General features: G+C 43.7%; 1 protein-coding gene across 1 annotated transcript in view; it reads left to right on the forward strand.

Moving 5' to 3' along the window:
* TRPM1 (transient receptor potential cation channel subfamily M member 1) overlaps positions 1 to 12,879 on the forward strand; it is a 34,425-nt gene extending 21,546 nt beyond the window's left edge. The window contains exons 19-27 of the mRNA XM_070762757.1: positions 392 to 523; positions 779 to 907; positions 2,430 to 2,681; positions 3,895 to 4,087; positions 5,498 to 5,518; positions 7,126 to 7,270; positions 7,735 to 7,937; positions 10,179 to 10,311; positions 11,679 to 12,879. Coding sequence (XP_070618858.1) covers positions 392 to 523; positions 779 to 907; positions 2,430 to 2,681; positions 3,895 to 4,087; positions 5,498 to 5,518; positions 7,126 to 7,270; positions 7,735 to 7,937; positions 10,179 to 10,311; positions 11,679 to 12,879 — 2,409 coding nt within the window. The remainder of the gene's footprint in view (positions 1 to 391; positions 524 to 778; positions 908 to 2,429; positions 2,682 to 3,894; positions 4,088 to 5,497; positions 5,519 to 7,125; positions 7,271 to 7,734; positions 7,938 to 10,178; positions 10,312 to 11,678) is intronic.
* Positions 12,880 to 16,531: the final 3,652 nt, after the last annotated feature.

Consider the following 16,531-nt stretch of genomic DNA (forward strand, 5'->3'; position numbering starts at 1 on the left):
ATCAGTGTTGCTTCCTAAGTGGACAGTTTGATTTCACAGACGTTTGATTGACTTGGAGTTATATTCTGTTGTTTAAGTGTTCCCTTTACTTTTTTTGAGCAGTATATATATATACCACAAAACAGAAGTATTCTAGAACTGGGGTCCCCAGCCTTGGCAACTTTACGACCTCTGGACTTCAACTCCCAGAGTTGTCTGGGGAATTCTGAGAGTTAAGGTCCACAGGTCTTCAAAGTTGCCATGCTTGGAGACCCCTGTTCCAGGGTTTGGTGGAAGCCTGTTTGAAAAACAAGGAAGTCGCTTTGCAAGGAGGACAGTTTTTCCCCTCTCTTCGTTGAGAATTGGGTGATATTTGGGGGTGATCAGTTGCCTGGTTGTCTCTCTCTTCCAGGATGCCAATGCCGATACTGGATCCCGAAAAGGAGATGAAGAGGGTGGGAGGACTAAGCAGAAGGGCCTACCCATCGGCACCAAGATCTGTGAATTCTATAACGCACCTATTGTGAAGTTCTGGTTTTATACGGTAAGTAGAAATATATCCATGCTGATCTGAAAACAACAGGGTTAGCATCCCTTTTGCCAGTGTAGGAAGTTCTTGTTCGGGTGTGAGGTTCTCCACTCCCTCTTTAAAGAGGCTAGTCCTGATCTACTCCATCAGCTTTCTAGAAGAACCTCCTGGGCCACACCAGGCTGGACTTAGTGACCCTTGATCTGATATTTTGGTAACTCTTGATGATGTGTAGACTCTGACCTATGAGTTGCATGATCTCGTCCTCAGATATGCTACTTGGGCTACTTAATGCTGTTCAATTACATCATCCTGGTTCGGATGGAACGGTGGCCCTCAATCCAAGAATGGGTGGTCATCTCCTACATCTTGACTCTGGCTTTAGAGAAAGTCAGGGAGGTGAGTAAAGTTAACCCTGTGTCGGGTCCTCTCAAATCTTTAAGCCGGAAATAAGAAGAAAATTCAAGCGTGAGAAAACCATCTCCATGTTTTTGCATTTTTCTATCTATCATGAATTGATATATCAGAATATATGGTCAGTAGAATTCGAGACCAAGCTAGAAAGAATAAATTGGAATCTCTTTATAATATGTAAATAGATATATTGCTCTTGAGTTAAAATGGTATATACAAAATATGCCCCCATTTTGGTGGAGGGGTATGAATGTTGTCGGGTGGCGGGCACTAAGAACACTGGGCACATTGTTATTTATTTTATTTATTATTTATTAATCAGATTTGTATGCCGCCCCTCTCCGCAGACTCGGGGCGGCTCACAGCAATAATAGTACAATGTAAACAAATCTAATATTTAAGTTTAAGTTAATTTAAAACCCCAATTTAAAAACCAATCATACATACTAGCATACCATGCATAAATTTTATAAGCCTAGGGGGAGGGAAAGTATCAATTCCCCCATGCCTGACGACAGAGGTGGGTTTTAAGGAGCTTACGAAAGGCAAGGAGGGTGGGGGCAACTCTGATATCTGGGGGGAGTTGGTTCCAAAGGGTCGGGGCCGCCACAGAGAAGGCTCTTCCCCTGGGTCCCGCCAAACGCCATTGTTTAGTCAACGGGACCCGGAGAAGGCCAACTCTGTGGGACCTAACTGGTCGCTGGGATTCGTGCGGCAGAAGGCGGTCCCGGAGATATTCTGGTCCGGTGCCATGAAGGGCTTTATAGGTCATAACCAACACTTTGAATTGTGACCGGAAACTGATTGGCAACCAATGCAGACTGTGGAGTGTTGGTGTTACATGGGCATTTTTGGGACAGCCCATGATTGCTCTCGCAGCTGCATTCTGCACGATCTGAAGTTTCCGAACACTTTTCAAAGGTAGCCCCATGTAGAGAGCATTACAGTAGTCAAGTCTCGAGGTGATGAGGGCATGAGTGACTGTGAGCAGTGAGTCCCGGTCCAAATAGGGCCGCAACTGTTGTGTGTATGTTTTATTGTTATTGTTAAAAATCAGTAAAAATATATTTTTTTAAAAAAATGAATTGGTATATCAGGAAATTAGGACCTAAAGTTCAGGACCCACTTTGTTGTTGTTGTTTTATTAAAAACGTTTTTATTTATAAAACATTTAACAAACACAAGGTATACATCACAATGTAACACAATTCAGACGCATAACAAAAAGAAAAGAATATGGTCCATTCAGTATTCACATTGGTCAGTCCCTTTTTCCCCATCTCTGTTAATTTTCCAATACCTGTTTTAAATTTAAATTGATTTGACCCACTTTGGAAGGAAAGAAGAACAAGGATGAAACTGGCTCACTTTGAGATGACCCCACCTCGAAACATACTGGTCATGATACACAGAAGGCAAAAACTGAAACCGTGCCCCCGTTCCTCACCCCGCCCTCTCCAATTCTATCTTCTCCCCCCCGCCCACAGCTGGATTGCTTCGTTTTCAGATTCTGATGTCCGAACCAGGGAAGCTAAATCAGAAAATCAAAGTGTGGCTACAAGAATATTGGAACATCACCGACTTGGTGGCCATTTCTGTGTTTCTTATCGGAGCGGTCCTTCGCTTGCAAAACCCGCCTTACATGAGTTACGGAAGAGTGATCTATTGTGTGGACATCATTTTCTGGTACATCCGTGTCCTGGACATTTTTGGTGTGAACAAATACCTGGGACCGTACGTCATGATGATTGGGAAGATGGTAGGTAAATGCAGGGGGGTCCCGTGCATCAGAGGACAAGGGCAGGAAGGGCAGGAATAACAGGCTGTGGTGGGGTGCCCGAAACCAGGAAGAACCAAGAAACCCGTGGAAGGATCTAGGGACCATCCATGGGGTCTCTAGCATCACCTGGTTGGGCAACTTGGTTCAGTAAGACAAAGCAGATACATATTGTTTACTTTGGCAAACGCTGTAGCCAAGAACAATCCTAGTCATACACAGTTAAATCAGCCAATAGATACACAATACTGTATCTTACTTGTCAAGCTTAAAAATGCATAAAAATACAAAAAGAATAATCAGGGAAAGAGAGAGAGAAAGAAAGAGAGAGACAGAAAGAGACATAGACAGAGAGCAGAGAAGGAGAGAAAGAAAGAGAGAGAGAGAGACAGAAGGAGACATAGACAGAGAGCAGGGAAGGAGAGAAAGAAAGAAAGAAAGAAAGAGAGAGACAGAAAGAGACATAGACAGAGAGCAGAGAAGGAGAGAAAGAAAGAGAGAGACAGAAAGAGACATAGACAGAGAGCAGAGGAGAGAAGGAGAGAAAGAAAGAGACAGAGAGAAAGAGAGAGAGAGAGAGAGAGAGAGAGAGAGAAAGACTTCTGGCTCCCTCTTATGCCAATTGCAACACTAGCTCTTAAAGCTATAGTATAGTACTTCATTTAAGCATACATTGATAGTTTGTTTATATATTGCCAGTTATGTACATAGTACTAACATCTCCTATCATTACTTCTCCGGTCTGGCCATCCCAATTAATTAGTGTTAAACCAAAGTCTCTGCCCTTAGTTAAACAGTTTCTTACGTCTCCACCTTTTAAGACTGATCTCAAAAGAGGGTCATCGGTCCATCTCCTGTGCCCAACGTGAGTGCTAGGAAGCTGCTTCTTCATGTCATAATCATGGAAAGATTATAACTGTGGAAAGAGGGTCAGATCTTCCATATGACAACAGAACACTCATTCCCTTCGGAGGTCCTCTGATGAGTTATCTTATAGGAAAGTTCTTTAGGCAAATATCTAACACTGAATGTTCCTGCTCCCGTGGAGACCTTGTGAAGTCTACTTCTCCCTAGGTTGCTCTGGAAGGTTTCCTTGAGATGAAAGCTCGAGGCTGTCAATGCGTCTTGTCCTGAGACTTCGCTGCCACTCAGACTTCATCCCGCGTTCTTAACCCCAAGTTCTTCTTTTGGACAGATGATTGACATGCTGTATTTTGTGGTCATTATGCTGGTGGTCCTGATGAGTTTTGGAGTGGCTCGCCAGGCCATCCTCCACCCTGATGAAGAGCCCACCTGGCGACTGGCCCGTAACATCTTCTACATGCCCTACTGGATGATCTATGGAGAGGTCTTTGCTGACCAGATAGACCGTAAGAGCAGAATTCATAGTAAGATTCTGTTTCCTGTTTTCAGGCAGATGATCCAATTCAAAGGAACCCGTGACCCTTTTTGAGTTCGGAACCTCTTCTTCCTTTGACGGCAATCTTACTTGGTCGTTTCTCCCAACCCACCCATCCCCTTGAAGAAACCCCTGGCATCTGGTCAGGTTGAAAGGCAAGACATTGTCCCTTTCAACCACATGGCCTCCATCCATTTTTTTCTCCTCGAGTGTATTCAGCAATTTGTTGTCTTCAAGCTCTTGTTTGAAGTTCAAAGCCCAAGGGATATATAAACTTTCTTGAAGATCCACTTCAAGAAAGGAAACTTCTGGACTTCCTACAAAATGTCTCGTTCCTCCTTTTCTTGATTTGGGAAACCACCTTTGCATCTTTTTATAGTCAAGTTGCTTAAAAGATTCATATTGGCATTTGGGAAATGACGATAGGACTTAGAATAACAAGAGTTGGAAGGGACCTTGGAGGTCTTCTAGTCCAACCCCCTGCTTAGACAAGAAACTTTACACTACTTCGGACAAATGGTTTTCCAATCTCTTCTTAAAAACTTCCAGTGTTGAATATTCTGGTCTTCTCATAAAGATCCCCTTTTCCTGAGAAGGTCAAGAGTGAAATAAACAGCTATTTTTTTAAAAAAGCCCCGTGGCGATCAATGTGTGCAATCAAAGCCTTGCTCGCCTCTGGATGAGGAACCTCACAATTGCTTATTGCACACCCACAACATTTCCCTCCAGACTGCAGCCTTCCCAGGATGGCCTTGAAGCCCGTTGTGTGGCAATGTTTCGTGCTTGTGTTGACTGTGCCCTCCCACCCACCCACCCTCGACTTTCCTTTATATTTGCACGATCATCTGCCTGCTCCCATGAGTAATATTTTGGAAAGACAAAGAGCAGAGGAAATTCCAGAGCGTGACAAAGCGATTGTTCCAGCGTCTCTTTCTTGCCTTGTTAAAATATTGGACAAATGTTAAGGGGTTAAATAAGGTTCAGGGGGGAAGTGTTTTTAATAGGAAAGTGGACACAAGGACAAGGGGACATCATCTGAGGTTAGTTGGGGGAAAGATAAGGAGCAACGTGAGAAAATATTATTTGACGGAAAGAGTCGTAGATGCTTGGAACAAACTTTCAGCAGACATGGTTGATCAATCCACAATAACTGAATTGAAACATGCCTGGGAGAAGCATAGATAAAATACCGGAAATATTATAAGGGCAGACTAGATGGACCAGGAGGTCTTTTTCTGCCAACAATCTTCTATGTCTCTATGTTTCTAACTTTATCTCTTTCTGGCTGCTGAAAAGTTTCCTAATCTCAGCCGTGTGCTTTCTTCTCTTTTCCTTTCTTCCCTCTCTTTTTAATTCTGTTTCTTTTCTTTCATTCCTTGCTTCCGCACTGCTGCGCTAGTCTATGCCATGGAGATTAATCGTAAGTTAATGAATGAATCGAAAGCTGTCTCTCCCACCCACCCACCTTGGGAGAAGATCCCTTCCTTTGCTTCGTCAGGTGTTTTGGAGTTGACTTCAGCTCAGCTGTATAACTCCAAAAAAGCAAAACAAAACCCCCAAAGCTGCTTTCAACGCACATCTTAAACTTGTCTGGTTGCCAAAACCCCACAGCTTGCAATGCTCGGTGGGCGCCAAGAACGGTGGTGGATGAATGAGCAGGTGGTGAGAACTGAGTTTGTGCTCTTTCTAAGCAACGGATTACATGAAATGCTATTCTTGCATTGGAGTTGGTGACAGTAGCTTCTCCATCTGTGACGCCTTCTGTTCCCCTTGGCTGGCCGGGAAAGAGGGGGACTTGGTGTTTCTGCACCACCACTGTGGAAGGAAGACGTTCTTTTCAACCCTGTCTGAGTTGGGGGCTTCCTAGCATCTTAGCTGCCCCTTAAAACCCACCTGCCCTCTCTCTCACTCAAGAGACGAGGTTGGCAATGGCTTGTGTGCCCACAGGTATGCCCTACATCAGAATACCTCTGGGACTGCCTTCTGCCGCATGAATCCCAGCGACCGATTAGGTCCCACAGAGTCGGCCTTCCCCGGGTCCCTTCGACTAAACAATGTCGGTTGTCTGGACCCAGGGAAAGAGCCTTCTCTGTGGTGGCATTGGCCCTCTGGAACCAACTCCCCTGGGAGATTAGGAACGCCCCTACCCTCTTGTAAACTTCTTTTGTAAACTTCTGAAAACTCATCTATGTCGCCAGGCATGGGGAAATTAATATACCCCTTAGCTGTTATAATTTATGTATGGTCTGTTTGAGCTGTATGGCTATTTTATAAGGGTTTTTTAAATTGTTTTTAACTATTAGATTTGTATATTGTGTATTGTCTTGTTGTGAGCCGCCCCGAGTAATATATTATTATTATTATTATTATTATTATTATTATTATTATTATTATTATTATGTCAGTACAACACAGCAAACGAGATCACTATGCTGGATTTCGTATTTCATCACCAGTCGGGCGCTTCCCAAGCACCTAGGACTGCGTGATGTAGCGGCGAATTATGTTTGCCCATCCCAGCAAAGCGGCCTTTTGCAATTGACAGGTGGAGATTTTGTCAATTCCGATGGTTTTCAAATGTCCGCTGAGATCCTTTGGCCCTGCGCCCAGCGTGCCAAGTACCACTGGGACCACTTTCACTGGCTTATGCCAGAGTCGTTGCAGCTCGATTTTTAGATCTTCGTATTTCACTAATTCCTCTAGCTGCTTCTCCTCAATTCTGCTGTCCCCTGGGATTGCGATGTCGATGATCCATACTTTCTTTTTCTCCACGGTCACAATGTCTGGTGTGTTATGCTTCATAACATAATACTAATACTAATTATTATTATTATTATTATTATTATTATTATTATATTAATAATAATAATAATAATAATATAATAATAATAATATAATAATAATATAATAATAATATAATAATAATATAATAATAATAATAATAATAATATTATTATTATTATTATCATCATATGGCTCTGCGTGCCTATCACCAGTTGTGAAGGCTGATCCAAATTCCCTTCCTAGCTCCTTGTGGGGACAACCTTTACGATGAGGATGGCAAGCGGCTCCCGCCTTGTATCCCTGGTGCGTGGCTGACCCCTGCCATCATGGCTTGCTACTTGCTGGTTGCCAACATCCTCCTGGTCAACCTCTTGATTGCCGTCTTTAAGTGAGTATTTCCTCTTCCTCCCATCGTCTTCCGGTCGAAAAGATCCCCAGCGTCAGACTCCGGTGGGCAGGATCCATAGGACCAAACCCAGAAAGTAGGCCAGGCATTAGAGAGGTTCTCAACCTTTCTAATGCCGTGACCCGCTTAGTACAGTTCCCCATGTTGTGGTGACACCCCCAACTATAAGTCGAGCGCCAATTCTCCCAACAGAGCTTGACGCTGATTGGCAGGAAGGTCAGAGGGACACGCCCACTGTAAACGCCTGATTGGTCGGATTGTAAAAATAGGTTCCAAGGCGCAGAATAGAATCTTTCGTTCCTAACACCGTGGGAAAATTTGTCTTTTCCCATGAAGGTCTTAGGTGACCCCTGTGAAATGGTCACTTCGATCCCGACCCCCAAGTTGAGGACCACTAGAGATCTGCAGCGGCCTGGCTAAACATTGTGGCCTTGTATCTCTTGCAGCAACACTTTCTTTGAAGTGAAGTCCATCTCCAACCAAGTCTGGAAATTCCAGCGCTATCAGCTCATCATGACTTTCCACGACAGGCCTGTCCTGCCACCACCCATGATCATCTTCAGTCACTTGTACATCATCATTGTGCGACTCTGCTGCCGCTGGAAGAAGCACAAAGAAGGAGACCAGGATGAGAGCGACCGAGGGCTGAGTATGGGGAGAACCTTCTTTTCTAGTAGACCCCCTAAGCTTTGCGTCTATCCCACAGTTGCTTTTTCAAGAGACAACCAAACTGTCCCACAGAGTGGGTCTTCTCCGGGTCCCGACAACTAAACAATGCCGCTTGGCGGGACCCAGGGCAAGAGCCTTCTCTGTGGCGGCCCCGGCCCTCTGGAACCAACTCCCCCAAGAGATTAGAATTGCCCCCACCCTCCTTGCCTTTCGTAAGCAGCTTAAAACCCACCTCTGCCGTCAGGCATGGGGGAACTGAGATATTCTTTCCCCCTAGGCCTTTACAATTTTATGCATGGTGTGTCTGTATGTATGTTTGGTTTTTATAATAATGGGTTTTTAATTGTTTTTAGTATTGGATTATTATTATATGCTGTTTTATTATTGCTGTTAGCTGCCCCGAGTCTTCGGAGAGGGGTGGCATACAAATCCAATAAGTAAGTAAGTAAGTAAGTAAGTAAGTAAGTAAGTAAGTAAGTAAGTAAGTAAGTAAGTAAGTAAACAAATAAGTTAAAAAAAGATGTTTCACTTCTTCTCCAAGAAACTTCTCCAGAGCTAGGGCAATGGCTTGCGGGCCGGCAGATATAGCAACCAACTACACCTCCAGAACCGCCTGCTACCGCACGAATCCCAGCGACCGATAAGGTCCCACAGAGTTGGCCTTCTCCGGGTCTCGTCGACTAAACAATGTCGTTTGGCGGGCCCCAGGGGAAGAGCCTTCTCTGTGGCGGCCCCGGCCCTCTGGAACCAACTCCCCCCGGAGATTAGAACTGCCCCCACCCTCCCTGTCTTTCATAAACTACTCAAGACTCACTTATACCGCCAGGCATGGGGGAGTTGAGACACCTTTCCCCCCAGGTTTTTTTATATTTTGTTTTATGTTTGGTATGAATGTTGCTGTTCGGTTTTTTAAAAAATAATGATAGGGTTTTATGTTTTTTAATATTACATTTGTTCCACTACTATATTGTTTTTATTATTGTTGTGAGCCGCCCCGAGTCTTCCAAGAGGGGCGGCATACAAATCAAATCAAATCAAATCAAATCAAATCAAATCAAATCAAATCAAATCAAATCAAATAATAAATAAATAAATAAATAAGTAAATAAATAATATATAAGATAAGATAAGATAAGATATGGCTCCCCCAATTTTGGAGTCTGTTAAGACCAAGCTAGGTGCTACGATTCATGGATGTTTTTCCCTGCACCTTGAAGAGAGTTGGATGGACCTAGCGATTGGATGAGATGGCTTATAAGTAAATGTGGTCACGACTATGCTCAATAATGTCGCAGGGGGCTTTCCAGTAATGATTTTGACAGCTCAACTGTTGCATTATTGTTCTCCTTGATAGATGTCAAGATGGATTTAGATTAGTGGCATTTAATGATGGTCTCTCCCATTGCCTCCTCCAAAGCTTTAAATCAGAGGTCTTCAAACTTGGCAACTTTAAAACTGCGGACTTAAAATCCCAGAATTCTGGAAGTCCGCAAGTCTTAAACATTGCCAAGTTTGGGGACTCCTGCTTTAAATCAGCATCTCTAGCAAACCTGGTTTATTTATTTATTTATTTTTATTTATTTATTTATTTTGTCCAATACACAATGAGGGTTTTAGTGGGTATATACCTATATACACATAGTAAAATATATGATGAAGGTTATAGAGGAGATACTCATAGTAAAATATATCTAAGAAAGAAGAGAAGAGAAGAAATAGGAATAAAATATATCAGTAAAAGAATAGAAGAAGAGATATAGGAATAGATATAGGAATGTCAGTATGTATGATTGGTTTCTAAATTGGGGTTTTGAATTAACTTAAATATTAGATTTGTTTACATTGTATTACTATTGCTGTGAGCCGCCCCGAGTCTGCGGAGAGGGGCGGCATACAAATCTGATTAATAAATAAATAAAATAAATAATAGAAGAAAGGTATAGGCGATATAGGAGAGCAATAGGACAGGGGACGGAAGGCACTCGAGTGCACTTGTACTCAAGGCTTTGCCATGTTTCAGCCTGTCGACAACAAAGCAGAGATGAAATGAAGTAGCAGCTTAAAACTGTGCCCTTCCCTCGGTTCTTTGAAGTCTTGTGAAAAACACAAAGGACAGTTGTTGCTTCTTCGAAACCGTGCCCCGTGCTAGGTCCTCCCCACAACGCAGCTTCCAGAACACGACACCATGACTCAATACCTCTCTTCCTTCTGTCCCTTTCAGAGCTGTTTCTAAGCGATGAAGAGTTGAAGAAACTCTACGAATTCGAGGAGCAATGTGTGGAGGAATATTTCCGAGAAAAAGAAGATGAAGAACAGTCCTCCAACGATGAACGCATCCGAGTTACTTCTGAAAGGTACCCCTAGTAGGGCCTTTTATCCCCCTCACTTCTGTTGTCCCACGGTGGTGCAGTGGTTAGAGTGCAGTACTGCAAGCTCCTTCTACTGCTCACCGGCTGCCAGCAGTTTGGCAGATCGAATATCAGTGGGCTCTAGGTTGACTCAGTCTTCCATCCATCCGAGGTGGTAAAATGAGGATTGTTGGGGGCAGTCTACGGAGAGGGGCGGCATATGAATCTAAATCTAATAAATAAATATATGCTGCCTTGGAAACTGCTTAGAGAGGGCTGTAAAGCACTGTGAAGCAGTATATAATGACCCCTGTTGTATGGTTAATTGGGTTGAATGTGTATGATTGTGTAGTTGGTGATTTTATGACACTGATTGTGTTATATTAATGTTTTTTAATTGACTTTTAAAACTTTATTATTAGATTTGTAATGTATTGTTATTACACAGGGCAAAACCCGAACTCAGAACAATCTACATACATATACCCGTGAAAATTTACGAAAACAATATATATATATATATATATTTAATTATTATGATTTTAGAATTTTATATTTGGAAATCAGCCTTAAAGAAAACACTTCATAATCTTCATGCCATTCCTTCTAATAACCATGATTACACCAACCAATCAGATCACTGAAGCATAGTCACCCAATCTATTTGCTACATTCAAAGCAAATCTCCACCCCCACACTACATGCTAAGAAGAAATGTCAGTTGCTAATATTCATTTGCAAAAACACAAAGATTGGAACTCCAGCCTGATGATGGTGAATGTGATTTCGCCGAAACGTCGCATAGACATGCAAAACATTACACAGGGCAAAACCCGAACTCAGATATATATATATATATATATATATATATATATATATATATATATATATATATATATATATATATGTTTTCGTAGATTTTCACGGGTACAGGTATGATGGTCTTGGTATATTCGGGTTTCTTCCCGTGTAGGATTTGGAAATTTCTGCCGACGTTTCGATGAGGTCCCACTCATCATCTTCAGGCTGAAACACCATGGTTTTTTTTGCTGAATTTGAAAATTAAGGGAGACTAAGATAGATCTATTTCGGCCTTATTTTGGCCTCATCAGCTAGCCATACCCACTGGGATTTGAACCTGCAACCTTTGCCTTGTAAGGCAGTGAATTATCCTCTAGGCTACAGTATCCAATCCCTTCAGCTCTGCACCAGGGAAGGGTTACATAGTTTTGTGTCGAATCACCCTGGTGTATTGAAGGAATATCACAGCTCCTTATATATATATAAGTCTAAATGCTATTGCTAATGCTAGACTGGTCAGTCTAATCTTCAGCCTGGTTTTCCTGAACCCTCCGTTTCTTTCCACCCTCCAGGGTCGAAAACATGTCCATGAGATTAGAAGAAGTGAACGAGAGGGAGCATTTCATGAAAGCATCTCTTCAGACGGTAGATCTTCGGCTTTCTCAGCTGGAAGACATCTCCGGCCGCATGGCCACAGCTCTGGAGAAACTGGCTGGCATTGACACGTCGGAGCTGACCCTCCCACGTTCTCGGGCCTCCTCGGAATGCGACCCGGCGTATCTCTTGAGGCAAAGCAGCGTGAATAGTTCGGATAGTTACAGCATCTACCGCTACCAGACGGATGAGCTCCTCTCTGACACGTTGCCTACGCCGATGTCTCCAGCGCTTGCGTTGCGCAAAGCAGATGGCAAGACACAGCTGGCTCCAGAACGTCAAGGAAGCCTCCGTTCTGTCTTGGGCCCAAACGCGGCGACCTCTACGGAAAGTAAGAACACTTTAGAGGTCGTCCAGGGTGTCCCCAGCTCATATTCCAGTCCACTGGACCCACAGGATCAGTCTCCAAGTTATGAGTCCCTAACGCAATCTCTTGCGCGAATGGATAGTGTTGAGAAGAGTCGGTCTGGAACCCAAGCATCTCCACTACCTCTAGGGAAGACCAAACTGGAGGTCACCACCTCTTACCCCTTGGACAAGCCAAGAGCAAGGCGGTACTACCCGACGGAAACAGGCAGCACTTCCCACGCTGCCGTAATGAAGTCGAAGAGTTTTATTTTCGCACAAGGCGGAGATTTGGTTGGCGGGTATAATAACTGGACGGTGTTCGACCGAGAATATGGGACGATCCTGGACCAAGTGTGCCCTTCTGTGGTTCAGCAGTGGACCGCTGAGTGGAAGTACGAACTTCAGCAAAAAATGGACGACGAGCCCCCTCCTGAATATCCAGGTATTGTGCCTCAGCTGTCCAGCCCTGGAGAGAATAGTGGGGAGAGGGGCAAGGTGGAAGGTCTCGTTTTCTCCCCCGTGTCCTCCCCACTCATCCAGAGGAGGCTGTCGTGCAACAGACCCCTGGCGAAGCATGAAAGAACTGGTAGATGTCCACCTGGGCGGTCAAGGAGTTTACACAGCCGTTCCCAGCGAGCCAAGTCCGTGAAGGAGAGGCTAAATAGACCAGGACATGCCAGTAGCATCAGCAGCTTGACGGTACCATCTGGATCTCCAACGGAGGAGAGGAAAACCAATCAAGAAAAACCCTCCACAGAAACCGAGTGCTAAAAACACGGCATTTTTAAACGAGTGACCTTCAGGAGATGAGACTGGACTGGCTTTGCTGGGCCACGACAAGAAGAGACCGATAGGACAAGACTCCTCAATGACTTGAAAGGAGGCCACACACAAGAAGGCCAAGCCCATCATCTCATTTCCTTGTGCAGTGGGCTTTCAATAATGGGCAGAGGGAGGCAGATTCCAACTGGACATTGGAAAAACCTAACGGTGTGAGAACCAAGGAGCAAGGGAAGAGCAGAATCCACTTCATTCTGATGGACAGGCTTTCGTCTGGGTCCTCAGCTGAGCAGTGGAACTAAGGTTTCCATCCCCTCTTCCAACTCACGGACTCTACGAACGGATAAACCCAGCGGAGATAAAGAAGGATGAACAGACAGGATGGAATGACAGCATAATCGTGTCCCTCCCTTCGTTGTTTTTTCTCTATCTTCCTTCCATCCATCCTTCCTTTCTTTCTCCTTCCTTTCTTTTTCTTTTTCCTCTTCCTTCCTTCCCTTCGCTTTCTTTCTTTTTCCTTTCTTCCTTCTTTCTTCCTTTTTTGCTTTCTTCCTTCATCTTCCTTCCTTCCCTCGGCTTTCTCTTTTCCTTCCTTCCTTCTTCCTTCCTTTTTTCCTTTCTTCCTTCCTTTCTTCTTCCTCTTCCTTCCTTCCCTTCGCTTTCTTTCTTTTTCCTTCCTTCCTTTTTTCCTTTCTTCCTTCCTTTCTTCTTCCTCTTCCTTCCTTCCCTCTGCTTTCTTTTTTCCTTCCTTCCTTTCATTCTTTCTTTCTCCTTCCTTCCTTCCTTCCTCTTTCTTTCCTTCCTTCCTTCCCTCCGCTTTCTTTTTTTCCTTCCTTCCTTCCTTTCATTCTCCTTCCTTCCTCTTTCTTTCTTTTTCTTTCCTTCCCTCCATTTTCTTTCTTTTTCCTTCATTCCTCCCTCCCTCCCTTCTTTCTTTCTTTTTCCTTCCTTCCTTCCTTCTTCCTTCCTTTTTTCCTTTCTTCCTTCCTTTCTTCCTCTTCCTTCCTTCCCTCTGCTTTCTCTTTTCCTTCCTTCCTTCTTCCTTCCTTTTTTCCTTTCTTCCTTCCTCTTCCTTCCTTCCTTCCTTCCCTCCGCTTTTTTCCCTTCCTTCCTTTCATTCTTTCATTCTTTCTTTCTCCTTCCTTTCCTCCATTTTCTTTCTTTATCCTTCATTCCTCCCTCCTTTCTTTCTTTCTTTTTCCTTCCTTCTTTCCTTCCTTCTTTCCTTCCTCTTTCTTCCTTCTTCCACCCTCCCTCCCTCCCCCAAACATTTGCATACAGACAGAGAGAGACCTTCAAATGTCCACCACCCCAGGAACCCTTCCCAGTATGGTCTCCTTTGATACCAGTGCAGGACACTTCCTATTTTCTCTTTCTTCCTTCTGGCATCATGCTATGAGGATCAAAGCCCCAGGAGAACAAACTCTTCTTTCGTTCCTTATGGCACCAAGGAATCGTTGTAGTAAGGAGCGGCTGATAGTTCAGCTTCCTATGGACATTGGTGCTTAACGATGCTTTAAAAAATAAAGGGAAAAGAAGGGCGGCTTTGCCGTTCTCTGGGCCTGGTGTTATTTCCAACTCCTGCAGGAATTTATATAATTTTGAAGATAAGCAACCTCAATTGGGGTCCTGATTTTCCCCTTCAACTATCTGCAAGGATGCGTCTCTCCCGCCCTTCCCCAAATGATGGTTTTTTAAAAAATAAAGTAAATGGTTTATTTAAGTAAGAGGGGACTTGGGTTTAATGGAATGCAGAAGTTAATTTTTCACCCAGAAGGGGCCAAAGGTTTAGAGTTACTTTCTGGGAATGTCCATTTGTGAAGGGAATTCTCCAGGGCTTTTCGTTAGAAGTCCATAAGCGGTAAAAAAAAATATCTTAGTGTTCTTCAATCTTGGCCACTTTCAACACCCAGAATTCAACAGCTTGGATGCCATCACTTCTAGCCAAAAAGATCCACCCAACCCCTTGGAGATTAGAGTGCTATCCCTTGGACCAGTGTTTCTCAACCTCAAAAACTTCAAAATGGGTGGACTTCAACTCCCAGAATTCCCCAGCCAATTCCGGAAGGGATTCAGAGAGGGGCTTCTTTATTATTTATTTATTTATTTATTTATTATTTAGATTTGTATGCCGCCCCTCTCCGCAGACTCGGGGCGGCTCACAACAGAATACAACAATTCATGACAAATCTAAATTATAGTTTAAAATATTTTAAAAAAAACATTTACTAAGCAAACATACACACAAACATACCATGCATAAATTGTACATGCCCGGGGGAGATGTCTCAGTTCCCCCATGCCTGACGACAAAGGTGGGTTTTAAGGAGCTTACGAAAGGCCAGGGGAGTAGGGGCAGTTCTAATCTCTGGGGGGAGTTGGTTCCAGAGAGTCGGGGCCACCACAGAGAAGGCTCTTCCCCTGGGGCCCGCCAACCGACATTGTTTAGTCGACGGGACCCGGAGAAGGCCCACTCTGTGGGACCTAATCGGTCGCTGGGATTCGTGCGGCAGGAGGCGGTCTCGGAGATATTCTGGTCCAGTGCCATGAAGGGCTTTATAGGTCATAACCAACACTTTGAATTGTGACCGGAAATTGATCGGCAACCAATGCAGACTGCGGAGTGTTGGTGCAACATGGGCATACCTAGGTAAGCCCATGACTGCTCTCGCAGCTGCATTCTGCACGATCTGAAGTTTCCGAACACTTTTCAGAGGTAGCCCCATGCAGGGAGCATTGCAAATTTCTCTCTTTCTTGTTTGCTCTGCTCTTCTGTCCATCCTGTTGCAAAGCAAGCTACGCTTATTCTGAGACGTCGAGAAGAGTTCCTCTCTTTTAAAAAAAGTGGTTGAAATCTAAAATTGCTACCATTTTTTTTTTTTTGATGTCTGTGTCTTTAAAACTGCCAAATAAAATTTCTGGAGAAAATCCAGGATGGGTTTGAATGCCTGAGATGAAGGCTGCCAAACCCAAAGAGAACATTTCCCAACTAATGCCGTCCAGCTGAGCCGGGCATTTTGTTGTTTTGACCCAGAGCTCAATTGCAACTTTGGCATGGAGGGCTCCTGCTGGTTAATTGGAAAACCTGCCAGACTCAATGAACATCTAAGAGGGAAAACTGTCACCTTTGACCTATGGGGATTCAAGAGGATGCGGGATGCTTTTAAGTTAGAAAAACTCTAAAGCATTGAATGCATGAGTTGTTTTTATTTACAGTATTTAGAGCTCTTCCTGATTTTATTGGGGGGTCCCAGATTTAGACTGCAAAATCCAGGGGGGTCCCTAGAGGGCAGCACCTGCACACACACACACACCAAACATGGCTTTGCTGCCCCCTGTTGGCCACTCTAATGCTAGCAATCCAGATCAGGCATCCTTCCTTTCTTTGAAAGTTTAAGTTTTAATCTTGGCTTTTCCACCTAAATACATATTTCTTGTCTATGCAGAGTTGGGCGGCATAGAAATCAAATAATTTATTATTGTTTTAAAAAATTAATTTAATTTTTTTTAAAAAAAGAAATCAAATAATTAATTAAATAAAAATAATTAATAAATAAATAAATAAATAATATTTATCAAATTTGGTCAATTTCAAGAATGTGGACCTCAACTCCCAGAATCCCCCAGCCACCACGCTCGACCT

The sequence above is a fragment of the Erythrolamprus reginae genome, chromosome 10 (genome assembly GCF_031021105.1).
Source record: "Erythrolamprus reginae isolate rEryReg1 chromosome 10, rEryReg1.hap1, whole genome shotgun sequence".
In the NCBI taxonomy this organism is placed as follows: Eukaryota; Metazoa; Chordata; class Lepidosauria; order Squamata; family Dipsadidae; genus Erythrolamprus; species Erythrolamprus reginae.